Here is a 16,684-nt window from a genome sequence, read left to right as displayed (position 1 = left end):
TCAACCACCAGTGGATTAAAACTAAGTAAGAAAGTATTCTACAGTTTCACAGTTTCTTTGGAAGGCAAAAATCTCCCCTCAGAAGGGCAAGTTCTCTCTGCACTGTCTCAGTTCCTGAGGATTGTGTCAAAGCCGGGAGGAATGGAACATTCCAGCAGTTCTAAGCGTAGACAGCTTTCAGAATGTCTCATTCCACGGGCCCATCCTGTTCAGTAGAGGAGATGTTACCAGGTAATCACTTGTCCTAGGAGCTGCAAACCCGACTGTTGCAAATGGCTGAGGCTGACCCTGGTCAGAGTTAGATATAGAAAAGATGAGGTTTCTGAGTACGCAGAGGTCGTGGATAGATGCTGCAGTTAGCCACCTGGAAAAACAGTTTCTCAGGCAAATGTGTAGAGTTGGTATCTTACAAGTAGTGGACCTGGCAGTTTGGTCAGGGCTGCGATTCTGGAGCCCCAGAAATTCACCAGTAGAATCATGATGTCAGCGTTAGTGTTGACAGTATTGAAGTTGGTTTAGAGTGGGAAATGTAAATCTAAACTTGCAGATGTGGGCACTTCCAAGTCATGGAGTTTGTAAGGAGGATTTGATGGGGACCTTTCCAGTGAGGTTCACACGGTGACCGTTTCTTCTGCAGTCTGATACCGAGTCAGGCAGTAGGCTGTGAGCTGTGGGTTCAGGTTTTCAGGCTGGACTGGGAGAGCCCCTCGTGTGTGAGTGGATAGCACTGACTTACTTCATCTGTGCTTTGCTGCAGTTCAACACAGTGGTTTCCAAAACAGAATGCATCCACCACTTCGGAATGTTTACTTAATACAGGGGTTGGCAAATTATGGCCTGTTTTTGTATTATTTGGTAGCTTAGAATCATTTTTACATCTTTAAAGGGGTGTGAAAAAAGGAAACATAAATATGCTGCAGGCACCGTATGTAGCCTGCAAAACTGAAAATATTTACTGTCTGGCCATTTACAGAAAGTCTAGTTAAATATATGTTTGTGTAATCTATGTTACATAGTTGTATAATCTATGATACAGATTCATGGAACCTATTTTTATCAAAAATTAAAGAATTGTCTTATTCATCTTTCAGGTGTGAATTGACACCATCCTCCTACAAATTTTCTTTGTTTTGAATTCCACTTCTGAAAATGTGGTAGGATAGATCATCTAAAAAACTATCTTCAAAACACGTAGAAATGCTGGATAAAATAGATCAACCATCCCTTTAAATGGATAGCTCAGCTGTCAAGAAAGTAAGACATCCCTAGGCCATTAATCCTGTGAACACGCAGTGACAGCCTTGGGGTGGGGCGGTTGTTTTGGTGACATAAAAGAACTAAGGATTTCTTCAGGAAGAGGAAAATGGAAACTAGAAGGAAGGGGTGATAAACAAGGATAGGTGATATAATACTTATCCCTTTGTTTCCTGGAAAAGCAAAGACTTCATAAGATAGTGATCATTCTAGTAATGACTAATTGAGGTTATGAAGATAAAATGGGGCAAATTCTGGATAACTATAACATGAAAGAATAAGCTTAGAGTAAGTCAAATTTGCTTGTTAAAATGTTAAGAAAAATATTTTAAAAGACTATAAGGCGACTGTAACTTCCAAACAGGTAGAAGGGTAAGGAAAGTGAATAATAAAATTTTGATTACTATAATAATAAAAGGTAGAAAAGGAATATATACTAAAAAGTATAATTAGCACAAAATAATACAGAAGAAACAAGTCCAAGTGCATTGATAATCATAGTAAATGATAGTGATCTAAACTCCTAGGTAAAAGTCAGCGATTGTCAGTATGCCTTTTTAAGACAAATCCAGTAATATGCTGTTTACAAGAGATCCTCCAAAGATACTTGATACACAGAAAAAGATAAATGAGATAGATACTAAGGGGAAGAAATGCTGCTATGTTTGTATAGGTTATTTATATTTAAGGCAGAAAGTATTATTAAAGATAGAGGCTTACTTCATAAAGATAAAAGGAACAGTTCAGGAAAATATAAAAATTCTAAATTTGTGTATGCTCAATAATGTAGCATTATAATAAAGCAAAAAGTGGTATATTTTCATGGAGAAATTGATAAATGGTTTAATACATATGGAGATTTTCAATGTATCATATTTAATTATATATCAAGAAGACAAAAAATTATAAGAATTTGAATAACATAATTAAATAAAAACTTGTTCTAAAGTGCATAAAACTGCATTCAGCAATAAGCGAATGCACATCATTTTCAAGCTTATGTAAAACTTTTGTGAGATTGACTTATACTTGCCACAAAACATGTTTCACTAATATTTCAAGTACATGTTACCTAATTCTGGTGCAATTCCATGAACAATTCAGACTGAAGTGTAGTTTTAAAAATATATAAATTTGTTAATTAGTAGATACATTTCTAAATAAGAAACTCATGATCGAAGAATTTACAAGATTTTTATTATGAAAAATGTCAAACTTATAAGAAAATACTGTTGTAAGCTTATTATATTTGTAAAGTAGGCTGTGGAAAGCAGGAAGTGAAAATTGGAACTGGTCAGGTTTGAACTGATAAAAGTGTAAAGGGTCAGGTGTGAAGAGGTGTACAATATTGATTGTAAATAACCTTTGATAAGTCCAGGGTAAGTATTGCTACTCCCAGCAACAGAGGATATAAAATGGTACAATAAAATGTAATAGCGTAACTGAAAAGAAAGCGAAAAAGGAGCGGTAAAGGAACATGCTCATAAGCACCCGAAGAGGCAAGTAGAAACAAATAGCAAGGTGGGAGACACGAACCCAGCCAAAGCAACTATAAAATTAAATGTACATAGTTTGATGACCTGAGTATAGGAGGCAGAGTTGTCAAAGTGGATAAAAAAGCAACACCTAAAACAAGAAACAAAAAAACCAAGACCTAACCATATGCCAGCTATGAAAGACGCATTAAAATAAAAAGACAGAAGTAACTTGACAGTAGAGGGATAGAAAAGGATAGAAAAAGATATGGCATATAAACACTAAGCATAAGAAAAATGGCTTGATTATATTAATATCTGAAAAATAAGATTGCAAAACAAAGAATGTTCTTCCTGGAACTCTTTTCATCTTGTATTTTTCTGCCTGTTGTCTCTTACTGTTACTCATAGTCTTAACCTAAACCTTACTCTCTCTAGGAAGCCTTCTCTCTAAGATCTAGTCCTTTGGGCTCGATAGCATCCTTAATTTCACCTATCATTCTATTTATTCCTCTGTGTTTTAAGTAATAACTGTCTCCTCTACATTTGAAATACTTTTCTGTCTGTAAGATCTGTGAAGAAGGGACTGTGTCTATAGTTTTTGTTGTTGTTTTTCCCCTTCTTCTGCCTCCCCCGCCTCCGGTTCAAGCCATTGTTTCTCAGTCTAGTTGTGTAGGACAAGCTCCCTGGCCCAGGCTGGTATTATGAGCCTTGCAATTCCCACCCGGCTGAGGCAGTGGGTCAGCCTCTCACAGCAGCTCTCGCCAGCTGCCGACCACTCACGGCAGCACACGGTAGCCCACAGCAGCACACACCGGTGACCTAAACACCTGAGCCACCGGGCCCAGCCCAGTTGTGATTTTTGTTTGTTTGTTCGTTTGTTTGTTTAATCACTCTACTTCTAGCACCTAGCTTTGTGCCTGATGTATCCAAGTTCTCAATAGATATTTGTTGAATGAATGAATGATGAATGAACAATGTAATGAATCAGTAAGAAATGTGTTGACAGACTATAGGTTATATGCAGCAATGTTTATAACTGCAGAATAGGATCAATAGAGTTTAAAACTATAGGAAAGTAGGAAAAATCAAAAAGCATATTTTCTTTTCTAATGTAATGAGTAATTTTCCATTTATCTACCATAGACCTGAGTTGGTAGTTAAGAAACTACGATACTATGCAAGATTTATAGTAGTTTGTCTTCTTCTCAACAAAATGGATGTTGTGAAGGATCTGGTAAAGGTAAATATACTTTAAAATCATTAAAATCCTAATTTCTCATTATGTATGGATAATTTGTTTTTTTAAAAATAGATTTAAAGTTAAAATAATTTTCGATATATCTAAATCATTACAACATTCAAAGTATGGTAACTCCTGACAAGGGTGATGATTAAAAACAATTTTCCAACTCTTTTCATATTGCAAGCACACACTAATCCGAGATAATTATCTTAATTCCTTGGTTTTATCCCTTCAGCATGTTCTACATTTCACCACTCATCAGAAGAGGGTTGGGAAATGGCAAACAAACGTTAAAATAATTTAGGTTAAGAGAAAATTGAAATGTTAGGTCAAGAAAACGTACGTGTTTTACCAAGTTATTGTGAATGAGTTTTGGTTTTTTCATCCCTTAGTATGTCTGCACCACTCTGTCCTTCATTAACTCAGGTAATTAAGAGTTAATGGCATTCGGGATCCACTTAATATCTGTACTGATTTCATCATACTCCATTCTGACTGCATTCCGTATATACTCAGTGGTTTCAGTGGCACACTCCTTAATTTTTGGTACTCAAATGTAACATGCTAGTTTTGACAAGTCCTCCTCTGTCTTCCTCCACTCTCACTTACTAATAAGACTATTCTCCCCACCCCACCCCCAAAACCATATGATATAAATCCAAAGAAAATTAGCTGGACAGTATTCTTTTTTTTTAGTGGTAAAATTTTGGGGTTTTACCTTTAAGAGTTTTCTATTAATAAATTCGTGGCTGATGTGGTACTGAGTAGGTAGGGGGCCACTCTGGGGCTCTGGGAAGATCTTATTGATGTGTATCATCCTGGAGTTTTTGATTTTGAAATAAATCTGTGTAGTTTTCATTCTTTGTTTTTGGTTATAATTGGTACTGTATATTGATCATAGTTCAAACCTCTATACTATGTCAGCTTCTGTCAGTAATATGGTACAATATAGCTGTATTTTTATGCTTTTTCTATAACCATTTTCTTTGTGATATTTTACAATCAGGAATTGTCCGATGAAATTGAAGATTATACTCACCGCTTTAATACTGAAGATCAAGTGGAATGGAACTTGGTGCTTCAAGAAGTAGCAGCTTTCATTGAGGTCAGTTTTTGACAAGAAAAGTTGTCATAATTATGAGTAAGTAAATGTCCATGTGATAGACACTTTTACTGTGTGTATATGTCAAGAAGAAGGAATGACTTATACGGCCATTTCGTCTTGTCCATCAGCTACTTACTGCTTTTTCCTCCAGGCGGACCCCGTAATGATACTGAATGATGATAATACCATTGTTATCACATCTAATCGCCTTGCTGAAACAGGAGCCCCATTGCTGGAACAGGGCATGATTGTGGGACAGTTATCTCTGGCGGATGCACTCATTATTGGTAATTGTAATAACCAGGTAAAGAATTATGAAGGCATATGCTTAAAATCCACTTTAAAAAATAGTGCTTTTGATTATTACAGAGTTATTACTTCCTTGGAAATATCCTAACATCCATTTGTGACGAAATGGTCAACTAAATTATGCTCTGTTCATATATGAACTATATTGCAGACATTTAAATGGTTCAGAAAGAATTTTTAATTGCAAAGGAAGCTACTCATGATATAGTAAGTGAAAATAAACTTGTTATGGAGCTATGAAACAATTATTTCATATGTGTTTAAATGTCTATATACATATATGCAAAGGAAAAAGACTAGGAAGAAATTCACCAACATCATAAAAGGTTTATCTCTGAGTAGTAGAATTATAGGTGATTTTTATTTCCTTCTTTACAATTTTCTACATCTGGATATTACTTTTATAATCAGGTAAAAAGAGAGAAGGGATTATTTTTAAATACATTTGTCAAAAGCAAATTTCAAATTTTTTTCATGAAAGAATAGTCCCGTGATGATGATTTAATACACTAGAAATGTAATTTACTGGAAATTATGGGATATTGGAAAAGTCACCAGTGAATACATTTTTCTATATGCATTATTTATGCAAGTTTTATTATTGGATCCTTCCCTTAACGCCCATTATTTCTGTTATTAGCTTTTTGTAGTATTTCCCCAATTTTGGCTTTTATAACCGTTTATTTGCAAATTTCTAAATTATAACACTTTAATTTAAATAACACATTGCCTACCTAGAGTTTTATAGAAGTATTATTCAAAATAGAAAAGGATGCAGTCTTAATTATTGTATACTGCCATGTTTTATGGGACCTAATATAAGCCTCTGTGTTTACATGACTACTTTTACTTGTTTTTGAAAAATACCTGAGGAAATTGATGGACTGATAGAAGTATGGATAGATGGAGAAATATGTAATTAAGCAAATACAGAAAAATGTTAATATTACAGGATCTAGACGATGAACATATAGGTGTCATATAATTCTTTAAGTCTTCTGTCTTTTGAAATTTTTCATAATAAAATACTGGAAAATGAACAAAATAAAATTTCCCTTGTCATTAAGTACACATGAACGTCAAGAGTAATAATATGATTAAAAACTTCAAGGTCTGTGTACTGCATTAACAATGTTTTCCTTGCAGGTTAAGTTCAGTGAACTAACTGTTGACATGTTCCGGATGTTACAAGCTCTTGAAAGGGAGCCAATGAATTTAGCTTCCCAGATGAATAAGCCAGGAATGCAGGTATCTTCTCCCAACATTCGCGATTTTGGTAATACTCTTGCTGCTTCTGCTCTTCGTGGAATGTTGTTATTCCACAAATGCCATGAGTGTAAATCAAGAACTCTCTTGATGAGACACAGGAAAAATAAATAAGCATAATAATAGTGACATTGGGTAAAAAAACATATTTGATAAAGATGAGAGTAAAAATAAGCATTGATAATTTATCTGTCAAACAGCTTGTGTGTGTATTGTTTTTGTGTATAAATACAGGAATCAGCCGACAAGCCGACCAGACGAGAAAACCCCCACAAGTATCTGCTGTACAAACCCACCTTCAGCCAACTATACACATTCTTAGCAGCGTCTTTTAAGGTATATATGTGACCAGTCCTTTTTGCCATATGGGGAAAGTGTGCCCTAAAGGGAATATGAGAGTCACTCTTCTCTTTGAATATTTGAGTCAAGAATTTAGATAAAGTATGAAATTGAAACTGCCTTTAGAATATCCTAATCGTAGCTATTTTCAGAAAGGAAATTGCTTATGAAGCTATGAATGTTCCTTACCATTAGCTAATGAGACTATTGCTTAACTCCTTCCCTCAGGTTTTTATTACTAAACTATTTTAGCAATAAGAGTCAATACAGAACTTAAAATAAAAACTGGAGCGGGTTGCATAGGCCTGTTATATATTCAAGCAGCTCAGGGAAACATTTTGGTCATTGAAAGAGCTATGAGAAGTAGGGAATTCCTACCAAAGTTTCTATAGAGAAAGCCATGGATGGGAGTTAGCCCTATAATCAGGATCTTTACTTCTCCATTTCAAGTTTTTCAGAGAACATTCTTTAAATGATGGGATTTTTGTAGCGGAGAATGTCTTCACAACTTTTGGCAATAGTTGTAGATTGTGGATTGGTAATGCATCTTTGCTGCGTAGATAGCTGTCAGTTGGAACCAGCAAGACTGACTCGATTCTCAGAGAAAACAATAATATGTTAAATTAGGTTCTTGTTTTCCTCAGAATTTGAAAGTGTCAAGAGCTTTAAATAAAACTGTTATTTTCCCTTTTTGTTGTTTTGTATATGTGATTTTTTTAAAATTTCAGGAGCTGCCTGCCAATAGTGTGCTTCTGATTTACCTGTCAGCCACTGGCGTTTTCCCCACAGGTCGTTCTGATAGTGAAGGTACAATAAAGGAATGCTCCCTGTTGTGAGCAGGGCTTGAATTCTCTTTATTTTCTACAAGACGATGGCCCATAGCCCACAGACCACCTCAAGCTTTCTAGAGAGGCTTCCAAATTTGAAACCTGATCTATTTGTTGAATTGGCAGTCTTGCAGATACCCTAATTTATTGTATATGCTGAAATATTATACATCGAAGTCTACAAATCAGCAAATTCACCTATCAGATGTGCCAAAATCACACATATACATATGGAATAACCAAACTTAATTATCTGCATCATTGGTTTTTCTGAGCCTTAGCGCACTAGGGAATCTGGTCAGTGGCTTCCTTTGTGGCTGAAAGTCTTTGTAGAAATCAGTACACTTTTGTAACTGTGAAAGTTCAAGTCCTTGTCATGATTATTTTCTGTCCTTTATTTGGTTTTTATGAATTCAACTTGTAAAATATTGGGATGCTGTTTCAGAATAAAAACTTAAAACTGTCCAAAATATATGAGTCCAGAATATATGAAATTGGTCAGAGTAGGTGAATAACTGGGATATAAATAAGGGAATTAAATCTTTGGACAAAAAAAAAAAATTTCTTAACATCCTTAACATTTTCCTCCTCATCTGTTTGTTGAAATTTGCATTCCTTTATACAATGCATGTCTCTGCCATCTTCCTTGCATGACCTACAGATCCTCTTAAAGTGTTACAATGAAAACAAAACAAATCTCAAAGTCTTTTCATTGCAGTGATTTTCTTTTTTTAGGGATAAAATGTCACAACATTCAAAGTGATGTAAAATCAAAAATTATTTTAATTTTTTGTAGTAAAATTAGTAATTTTATTTATAAATTATTTCCATGTCTTATATACTGTTGAATCAGATTTTCTTGGCCCCAGTTTAACATATTGACCTCTTGTTTTACTTTTTTCAAAGTACAGTAGTACTACCGTAGGTATTAAATGAATAGTCCTTTGAGAGAGATTATTCATAATAGCCATGGTTGGTTTCCATTTAGGAGGAGTTTAACTGACTGATATTGTCTGAAACTCCAGTGTTTCAGACAATAGTGATAATGATTTTTTTCACACACTGAAATTTGGCAATTATTTTCTTAAAAAAGGAAGTTTTTGTCAATGAGAATTTTCAAGTTTCATTCCAAATTTTTCCTAAATTTTACAGTTAGTGCCTCCCTTAAAATTATATTTAAGAAATTATTAGTGTCTAATCACTACTTTGTATACCTGACACTAATATAATATTGCATGTCAGCTGTAATTGCAAACAATTTTTTAATCAAAAAAAGAGACTATTAGGACTTCATTCTTAGTAATTTCTTACTTAGGTAATTTTGTTAAACCTGAGATTTTAATTTGACTTAAAGTGTAAAGATTATTTTGAGCATCCCAGATCTCCATCCCTTTTATTACCCAGAATAATGGGTAGATTCTTGTTTTGTTTCTCATTATATTCTGTTTGAAGAACTGATGAATAATGAAATGATTTTTTAAAGTGTTGAATCAGGCAACATGCTGAAATCATTTAAATACTACAGTAAACAAGAATGTTAAATTTTAAAATAACTAAAATTTTTGTAATTATCTCCCACTGTATCAATGAGAGATTCACACAATACCTTTGTATTTGAACATCAGATCAATGTTACTCTCCAATTGAAGTCTAGGGTTCTTCCCTTTGTGTTTACAGGTCCTTATGATTTTGGAGGGGTACTTACTAATAGTAATCGGGATATTATAAATGGAGATGCCATCCACAAACGAAATCAGTCCCACAAAGAAATGCACTGGTATGTATTCTAGTGTCTCCCCCTATTATAAAAATTATTGTTCTCTCTTATAAAATGTTAAATAAAATGGAGACATTTTCTAGTACTAGAAATATTCTCTTAGGCTTCTAATAATAAAACTTACTTCGATTCCAGCACTATTTCAGTCTCTGACTATCCTAGAAAATTTCAATTTTTGAGTGATTCTTAAAAAAAATTTTTCATTGAGTATCTATTATGTCTGGCACTATTCAATTACGGAGATACGTCAGTGAACAAAATTACATTTAAGATGGGTAAGACTAAATATATACATATATAAACGTCAGGACTTGTTAACATCAATACAAACATGTTAACGTCAATACAGACTTTTAATATAAGGTTCTGTTGATTTGATATAGCACAAATGAGCTTAGTTGTATGATTTCAAGTAGATTTCATCCATGAAAGTTGCGTTTTTTTTTGTTTTTGTTTTTTTTTAAAGTATAATACATTCACTGGTTCGGCCAGTTAGCTCTAGAATTTCTCTAGCTGACAGATAGCAATCTGGTCATAAAGGAAACTAGACTTGTTTGAAATTGTATTTCTAAAAGCACTTTACATAAAAATGTTAACTCTTCATATTAAAGAATGGGGAAGGGAGGGCAGAGAGAGAGAGAGAGAGAGAGAGAGAGAGAGAGAGAGAGAGAGAGAGAGAGACTTTTCAAATTATGTGTATAATAGCTAATAGTTCCCCAAGCCATACACTGGTGCTATTGTCCTTAGTTGTAAATGATTTGGATTAGAAAAACTTATATTTGAAATATACAGAGGGTGCCATAAAATGTATACACAGTTTAAGAAAGGAAAAAATATTAAAATTGTAACAGGCAATATATACCGATAAGAAAAGATGAATACAAGTCACGTGTATACATTTCTTTGGCACCTCCGGTAATGAGGTTTGATGATACTGCTCGTGGACACATCATTTGGCGTATTTGTATTTACAGCTACATCAATATTTATACACACACTACACATTGTCCACTAAGGCATGGAGAGAGCACGCACACCAAAATTGTGACTTTCTTGTGCAGTGACTCACAAATGTGTGGTACTGAATTCTAGCCTTTGGGTCCAGTCTGTCTTCTGTGGGCTAGTGAATCCATATGTTTAAGAAGCACCCAGCTGATTCTGATTCAAATGTTCAGAGGAAACATAAAGAATAGTCAAAGGGGAGCCCCTGTTACTATCTGCAATATTAAGAATGTGGCTCGAAATATTAAAAATCTTTAAAATAAATAGAGATTTTGAAAGACTCATTGAACTACAAATCTGGTTGTGTTATTACATCTTTGTTTTCAAAACCTATCCTAAAAAGGGCTTTTAAGTACTAAACAAGTACCTAAATGTTAACTTCTGAGATTGTTGAGGTTATAGGTTTAGTCCATCTTTAAATATATAGACTTCTTTTTAGCTTGAATATTCTTGAATAATAATTATCTCTGAATTTTTTTCCAAATAAAACCACCAACTTTTCTGTCCCGGTCAATGGAGACATTTTTGTCTCTTGCTTAATTAATCTTTGTTTTGCTCTCAGCGCTACAATGAAAAGGAGATGTGAGCAGACCAAACTGAAGAATACAAATTCTAAGTCTTGGCTGGTAGAATTATTCAGTTATTTATTGTTACTGTTGTTGTTGTTTGTCCAGCCTCCACCCTGGAGACCTGTATCCTTTCACAAGGAAGCCCCTGTTTATCATTGTGGATTCATCCAATAGTGTTGCATACAAGGTGAGTTCCATGAGCACTGTTGCACGTTAGACATTATGGCACCACCCGAGGTAACCAATCTTAACACGTGCCTTTTTATTTTGCTTTATTTTATTTAATTTTACAGTTTGTATTTAGTTTTTCTTTTCTTTTGAGGTTGTGCATGGTAGTCAGGATCTGGTGCTATGAATAGAAACAAGAAGAAAACGCATGAATGGACACTCAGTGGAAAATAATAAATCCTCCTGCAGGAAAAAAAAAATTCAAGATTTCCAAGATCTCTGGTAGAAGGTTTATTTTTGTTATATAACCCAGAATCATTTTCTTTTATAGAGGTAGAAGTATATGGGCAAATTTTATTTTCTAGTTTTCAAACCTTTTTTTTCCCTTCCACACACTGAGCTGCTATATAGTTTAAGTGAAATTTCTTTCCCATGTTTTACAGGTACAATCACTAAATATAAACATAAATTGTTTTAGATGCACGTAATTTCTTCTTTTAATTTGTGAAAATAAATGAAAAAGATGGTCCTGAATGCTGAATAAGTAACAGGGATCTAACTTGAAAAGCCTTTGTTTTATATTTTGCTACTGACACAGTGTTTTTCAATGATTATATAAAGAATACCAGCAGCAAAACACTTTAAAATAGGATATTAGAATTCAAACTATAGTAATTTACAGGAAAATAAAAACAGAATTTTTGCAATCCTTTTCTGTGGTTGGAATATTTCATTAGTGAACAATATGTTCAGAAATATGCAGGGATGTGCATATTAAAACTGCCAATTAAAACTATTTCTGTTATGGGTGTTCATATAATTAGATGGAGAAGCAGCATTAGTAGGTTTATTTCAGGAGAGATGGAAATGTCTGGTAGCCAGGAGAACTGACCCCAAGCATGTTTTCCATCTAATTTTGATGTTTAGTTTCACTTTTTCAAGTCCGAATTCTAAGAGCATCTAACGCACCCTAATTTTTTCAGCATATTTCCGGCTATTTTGTCATGTTTAACAATTCAACTTTGATTTTTAGGAAAATTAGCTGTATACCTTCTTAAATTGTGTGTGTTACTGTTTCTAATCTTTTTGAGGGGTTGGGAGGTTTCTGAAGGATAAGGTTTATTGTCTATCCCATTTAAACTTATAAAACCAGAAGAGTCCAGGTATTTGTATCTTCATAGAATTAAAAAGAAGCATTCTGTGTCTTTGTCAATGAAAAGGAATCATTTGCTACAGTTTAATGATGTGACAGGATATGTTGATGATCAAGTGTATATGTTAATATGCTACAGCATGCATTTAGAGTATTTTAGCAATCTAGTAATTTCTGTTAATTTAATTGGACATTATTTGATACCTTTTATAATCTCAAGAATATCTTTCATTATTGAGTGCTTTTTGGATGTAGAAAGAGTATGGGATGCTGATTTTAAAAAAGATGACTGTGCATACTTGGAAATGAATTTACTTAATTATATATCATGATTTAATTCTAGATTTCTATATTCTGACACCCAGGATCATAGTGGAATAATAAGTAGAAAGGGTTTTCTTGTTTGTTTACTTTTGATGGCACATGTGGTTATCACTCCTCTAAAAAATTAAGTTATCCAGAACATACTGATCTTCAGAAATGAAGTGGTGAGCCCATATGCGGTAGGCAAATTAGAGTATGGCACAGACCAATTTGGTTCTTTTTAATGCCTGTAAATCAAGTATGCAGTTCTCTGTGTTAACATATAAAGGTGTCTGATATTTACCTTTCCCATAAAATGTGTGTAAAAAGTCTTAAACTACCATTTTACAAGTTTCTGATGAAAAAGAACTGGGTGACATGTATTATTTCTTGAGTACCTGCTTTGCTATGTTTCGGTACATGTGAATGTTTTATGAACATATATGTGTTTTCTAAATGTTTCTTATAAACACAAACATTAATGTGTATTTCTTCATTTAAATACTACATTTTTATTTTTATAACAGTAACTCAGGCCTGTAGTAGTTTAAAGCTGGAATTCTCAACTCTTGCTATGCATCTGAAACCTTCAGAGCCCTTTGCAAAACCGTTTACCCTTTTACCCGGCCCCAACTCCTGTGATTCTGTTTGGCTTGACCAGGTGGGGGGCGGGGTCAAGTGTCTGTATAATTCCAGGGTGTTGTCTGGGTGAGAACTAGTACTTAACAAGTTCTACCAGGTGTTTCCAAAAACAGCAGTTTGCTGCTGTCTTGTCATACCCTTATTTGCCTCTTCCTAGAGGCCACCATTTACACCTTTTTTAGCTGATTATTTTAGTATTTAACCATCATTTTTCTAAATAACATGCTGGTATTGATATTTCTTGATTTTTTTCAGTTTTAGGCATTATGTATTGATATCCCATTATGGAAGGGAAATTTAGCTGTCTTTATTCTTGCTAGCCCCAACTCACATTTATACCTTATACTCCTTTTATCCACACTATAGAATTGTATCATAATTTTGATTCATTGAATACTATGGCTTATATTATTTTGACTATAAAATGCTTTTAACAGCTAAGCCATATACTACACTTTTTCACTCCTATGCAACTTTCTACTTTTCTTGGAGCAGATAATTGTCTATCGTCGTTTTTTTTTTGTTTTTTTTTCTGAACAGATCACTAATTCAACCCCAGTCTCCTCACCAGTTGTCTAAATCTTCTTTCAGATTGTTTAGATGCATTAGTCTCTTGATTTTATCTTTGTGATGAATTATCTGCCATAGTGTCTGAACTGAAGCCCTCCACATGTGCTGCACAGCTGTCATCCCAGAATCTCTTCTCATTATCCTGGGAATTCGTCTTCTCTCTTGTGTATTAGATCTCTGTTTCCTGAGTCCTTTGTCTTCTTCTTCGACATTTTACTGTCTTCTTTTGGTGCAGGGTCTCGTATAGTAGCTTCCTGAGAAAGGGTGAACATGAGGTAAAACATTGGAGGTCTTGCACTTCTGCAAATGTCTTTTATTTACCCTCACACTTCAATGATGGTTTTGGTATAGATTAGAGATTTCCTATCAGAATTTGAAGATATTGCTGTATTGCATTCTAGCTTCCAGTATGTCTTAAGAAGTACAAAGCATTCTAGTTCTGGATTCTTGTTTTAGTCTCTGGAAGCTTATAGGATCTTCTCTTTGTCTTCAGTGTTTTTCACCCTCTTAACAGCATGTCCTGGCCTTGGGTTATTTTTAACCATGGTGTTTGGTATGTACTTGGTGATTCCTTTCAATCTGGAGACTCTGCCTATTTTTTTTGAGTTGTTCCATTGATTTTCTCCCCTGCATTTTCTCTGTTCCATCTTTTGAGAACTTTGTTATTGATATATCAGACCTTCTGGTCTAGTCATCTGATTTTCTTGCCCTTTATTTTCCATTTTCTGGTCTTTTTGCTCTTTAGGAAATTCCCTTGCCTTTATTTTCTAACCCTGTTAATTAAGATTTTTTATTTGTTCTTTAGATGTTTCTTCCATAAAGATACAGATGTGGGGTGGCCAGTTAGCTCAGTTGGTTAGAGCATGGTGTTGGTGGTACCAAGGTTGCCGGTTCGATCCCCACATGGGCCACTGTAAGCAGTGCCCTACTAAAAAAAAACATATATGTGTATGTGTATGTATATAAAACACATATGCATACACATGTATAATTATGTTGGTTTTTATCTGGTTGAAATACATTCGCTCACCTTTGAGACTATCAATGATCTCTTTAAAATTCTTCCTGTTTGGTATCTGTTTCTTTCATGTTGATTTGTTTCCGTTTGTTTTTGCCTCTACTCATATATGTCATATTAGAGGCTTTCCTCAGAGTATTTTAAATTTTGTTTATCTACTCAGATATAAGAGTGGAAAACAATAAAATGGTGCGAATCTCTAAGGTGTGGATCAGGCTTATCAGGCTAAGCTGCTCAGGGTGACGATCTAGCTGGTCTGTGTGTGTGGTCTGGTCATAGTCACCAGAGCAGAATCAGCTCTTCCGCCTGGAATATAAAAGTGTAACTATCAGCATTATGCTGTGTTTTCCCTAAAGTCTGTGTGTGTGTTTATATTTGTATACACATGGATCTTTATGTCCCCAGTGCTTCACACTTAGAAGTTTCTTAGTAAGTATATATCGAACGATTAGATGAAGATAGGCACTGTTATCCTTGCTTTATAGTTGAGGAAACTTTGCCTATGGAGGTTAAGTATCTTGCCTAACTGAATCCAGCAGTCTTTTTCATTCCAAAACCCAAGCTCTTTCCACTTAGGAAAAGAGGAGCTTTGCATGCTTGTCTGAGCCTCATTTCAGAGGAGACTGATTGAAATGCCAAGATCTGTGTAACAAGTAAGGCCCACACTGTGGCTCTCAAATTTCCGTTAGGGAATAGACAAGTGGAAGTGGCGATACCTGTGGCAATGTGGTAGTGGGAGTTTGAAAGTCCCCAGTAATTTTGAACACTTCTTTTAGTTCTCCTTTCTTTTATTTGGAAGAAGGAAAAAAATTGAGTGTTTAAATAATTATGACAGAGCTGGATTCCTGCCAGTGAACATGACTTACACATTTGTCAGAACAGTCATATTTATCTAAACAGCGTCGTCCTGTTTGACTGATGGCTGCCGATTGCTGCAATCTATGAAGGCATTCACACTCCTGACCCATATGTAAGAGCTCTTCTGCTAGTCAGCCTCTCTCCTTCCATTTCTTTTTTGCTAGCACTTCTGAAAGACCATGTCTTTGTTTTTGGTATTCTACAGTTACGCTGTGATATGTCTAGGTTTTGTTTCTTTATAGTTAACCTATTGGGACTTGTTAGACTTCTTGAATTGGTAGGTTGGAGTTTTTCATTATTGCTGGCAAATTCTCAGCCATTGTATCTTTAAATATTGGCTGTGCTCCAACTTCTCTCTCATCTCCTTCTGGAGCTCTGATTCTGTCTGTGCATACGTGCACAGAGGGTAACAAAAAAATGTATACACATTTTAAGAAAGGAAAAAACTGTATTAAAATTACACTGGTGGTATCCATTTTGAGCACCTCTTGTAATTGCAGAGGTCAGACTTGACTTGTATTCATCTTTTGTTATCGATATATATTATTACAATTTTAATAGTCTTCCTTTCTTAAAATGTGTATGCATTTTTTTGACACCCTCTGTATACAGCATTCTAACTTTCTCCCACATCTCTTGACCTCTCTTCTGTATTTTCCATCTTTTTGTTCATCTGGTTAAGATTTAGATAATTTCTTCTGATCTGTCTTTCCATTCATAAATTCTGTCTTCAGCTGTGACTAACTTGATATTAAACCCATTTATTGAGCTTTATATTGCTTTATATTGGTTGTGGTATTAAT

General features: G+C 34.5%; 1 protein-coding gene across 5 annotated transcripts in view; it reads left to right on the top strand.

The window, feature by feature from the left end:
- Nucleotides 1-16,684, top strand: part of SCAI (suppressor of cancer cell invasion) — a 114,835-nt gene that overhangs the window by 73,179 nt on the left and 24,972 nt on the right. For 4 of the 5 annotated variants that reach the window (XR_004424639.1, XM_033122779.1, XM_033122776.1 and 1 more), the window contains 8 exons: nucleotides 3,876-3,972; nucleotides 4,982-5,080; nucleotides 5,232-5,384; nucleotides 6,536-6,637; nucleotides 6,890-6,991; nucleotides 7,723-7,801; nucleotides 9,499-9,598; nucleotides 11,275-11,356. Coding sequence is in view for 4 of the 5 variants with exons in the window: in XM_033122779.1 (XP_032978670.1) it covers nucleotides 3,876-3,972; nucleotides 4,982-5,080; nucleotides 5,232-5,384; nucleotides 6,536-6,637; nucleotides 6,890-6,991; nucleotides 7,723-7,801; nucleotides 9,499-9,598; nucleotides 11,275-11,356 (814 nt within the window). In the remaining variant the exon portion in view is untranslated. The remainder of the gene's footprint in view (nucleotides 1-3,875; nucleotides 3,973-4,981; nucleotides 5,081-5,231; nucleotides 5,385-6,535; nucleotides 6,638-6,889; nucleotides 6,992-7,722; nucleotides 7,802-9,498; nucleotides 9,599-11,274; nucleotides 11,357-16,684) is intronic. The other variant, XM_033122777.1, reaches the window with a different exon arrangement.

Source organism: Rhinolophus ferrumequinum, chromosome 12 (assembly GCF_004115265.2).
Source record: "Rhinolophus ferrumequinum isolate MPI-CBG mRhiFer1 chromosome 12, mRhiFer1_v1.p, whole genome shotgun sequence".
Taxonomy (NCBI): Eukaryota; Metazoa; Chordata; class Mammalia; order Chiroptera; family Rhinolophidae; genus Rhinolophus; species Rhinolophus ferrumequinum.
The sequence above is the reverse complement of the archived record's forward strand: the minus strand, read 5'-3'. Positions and strand labels throughout refer to the sequence as shown.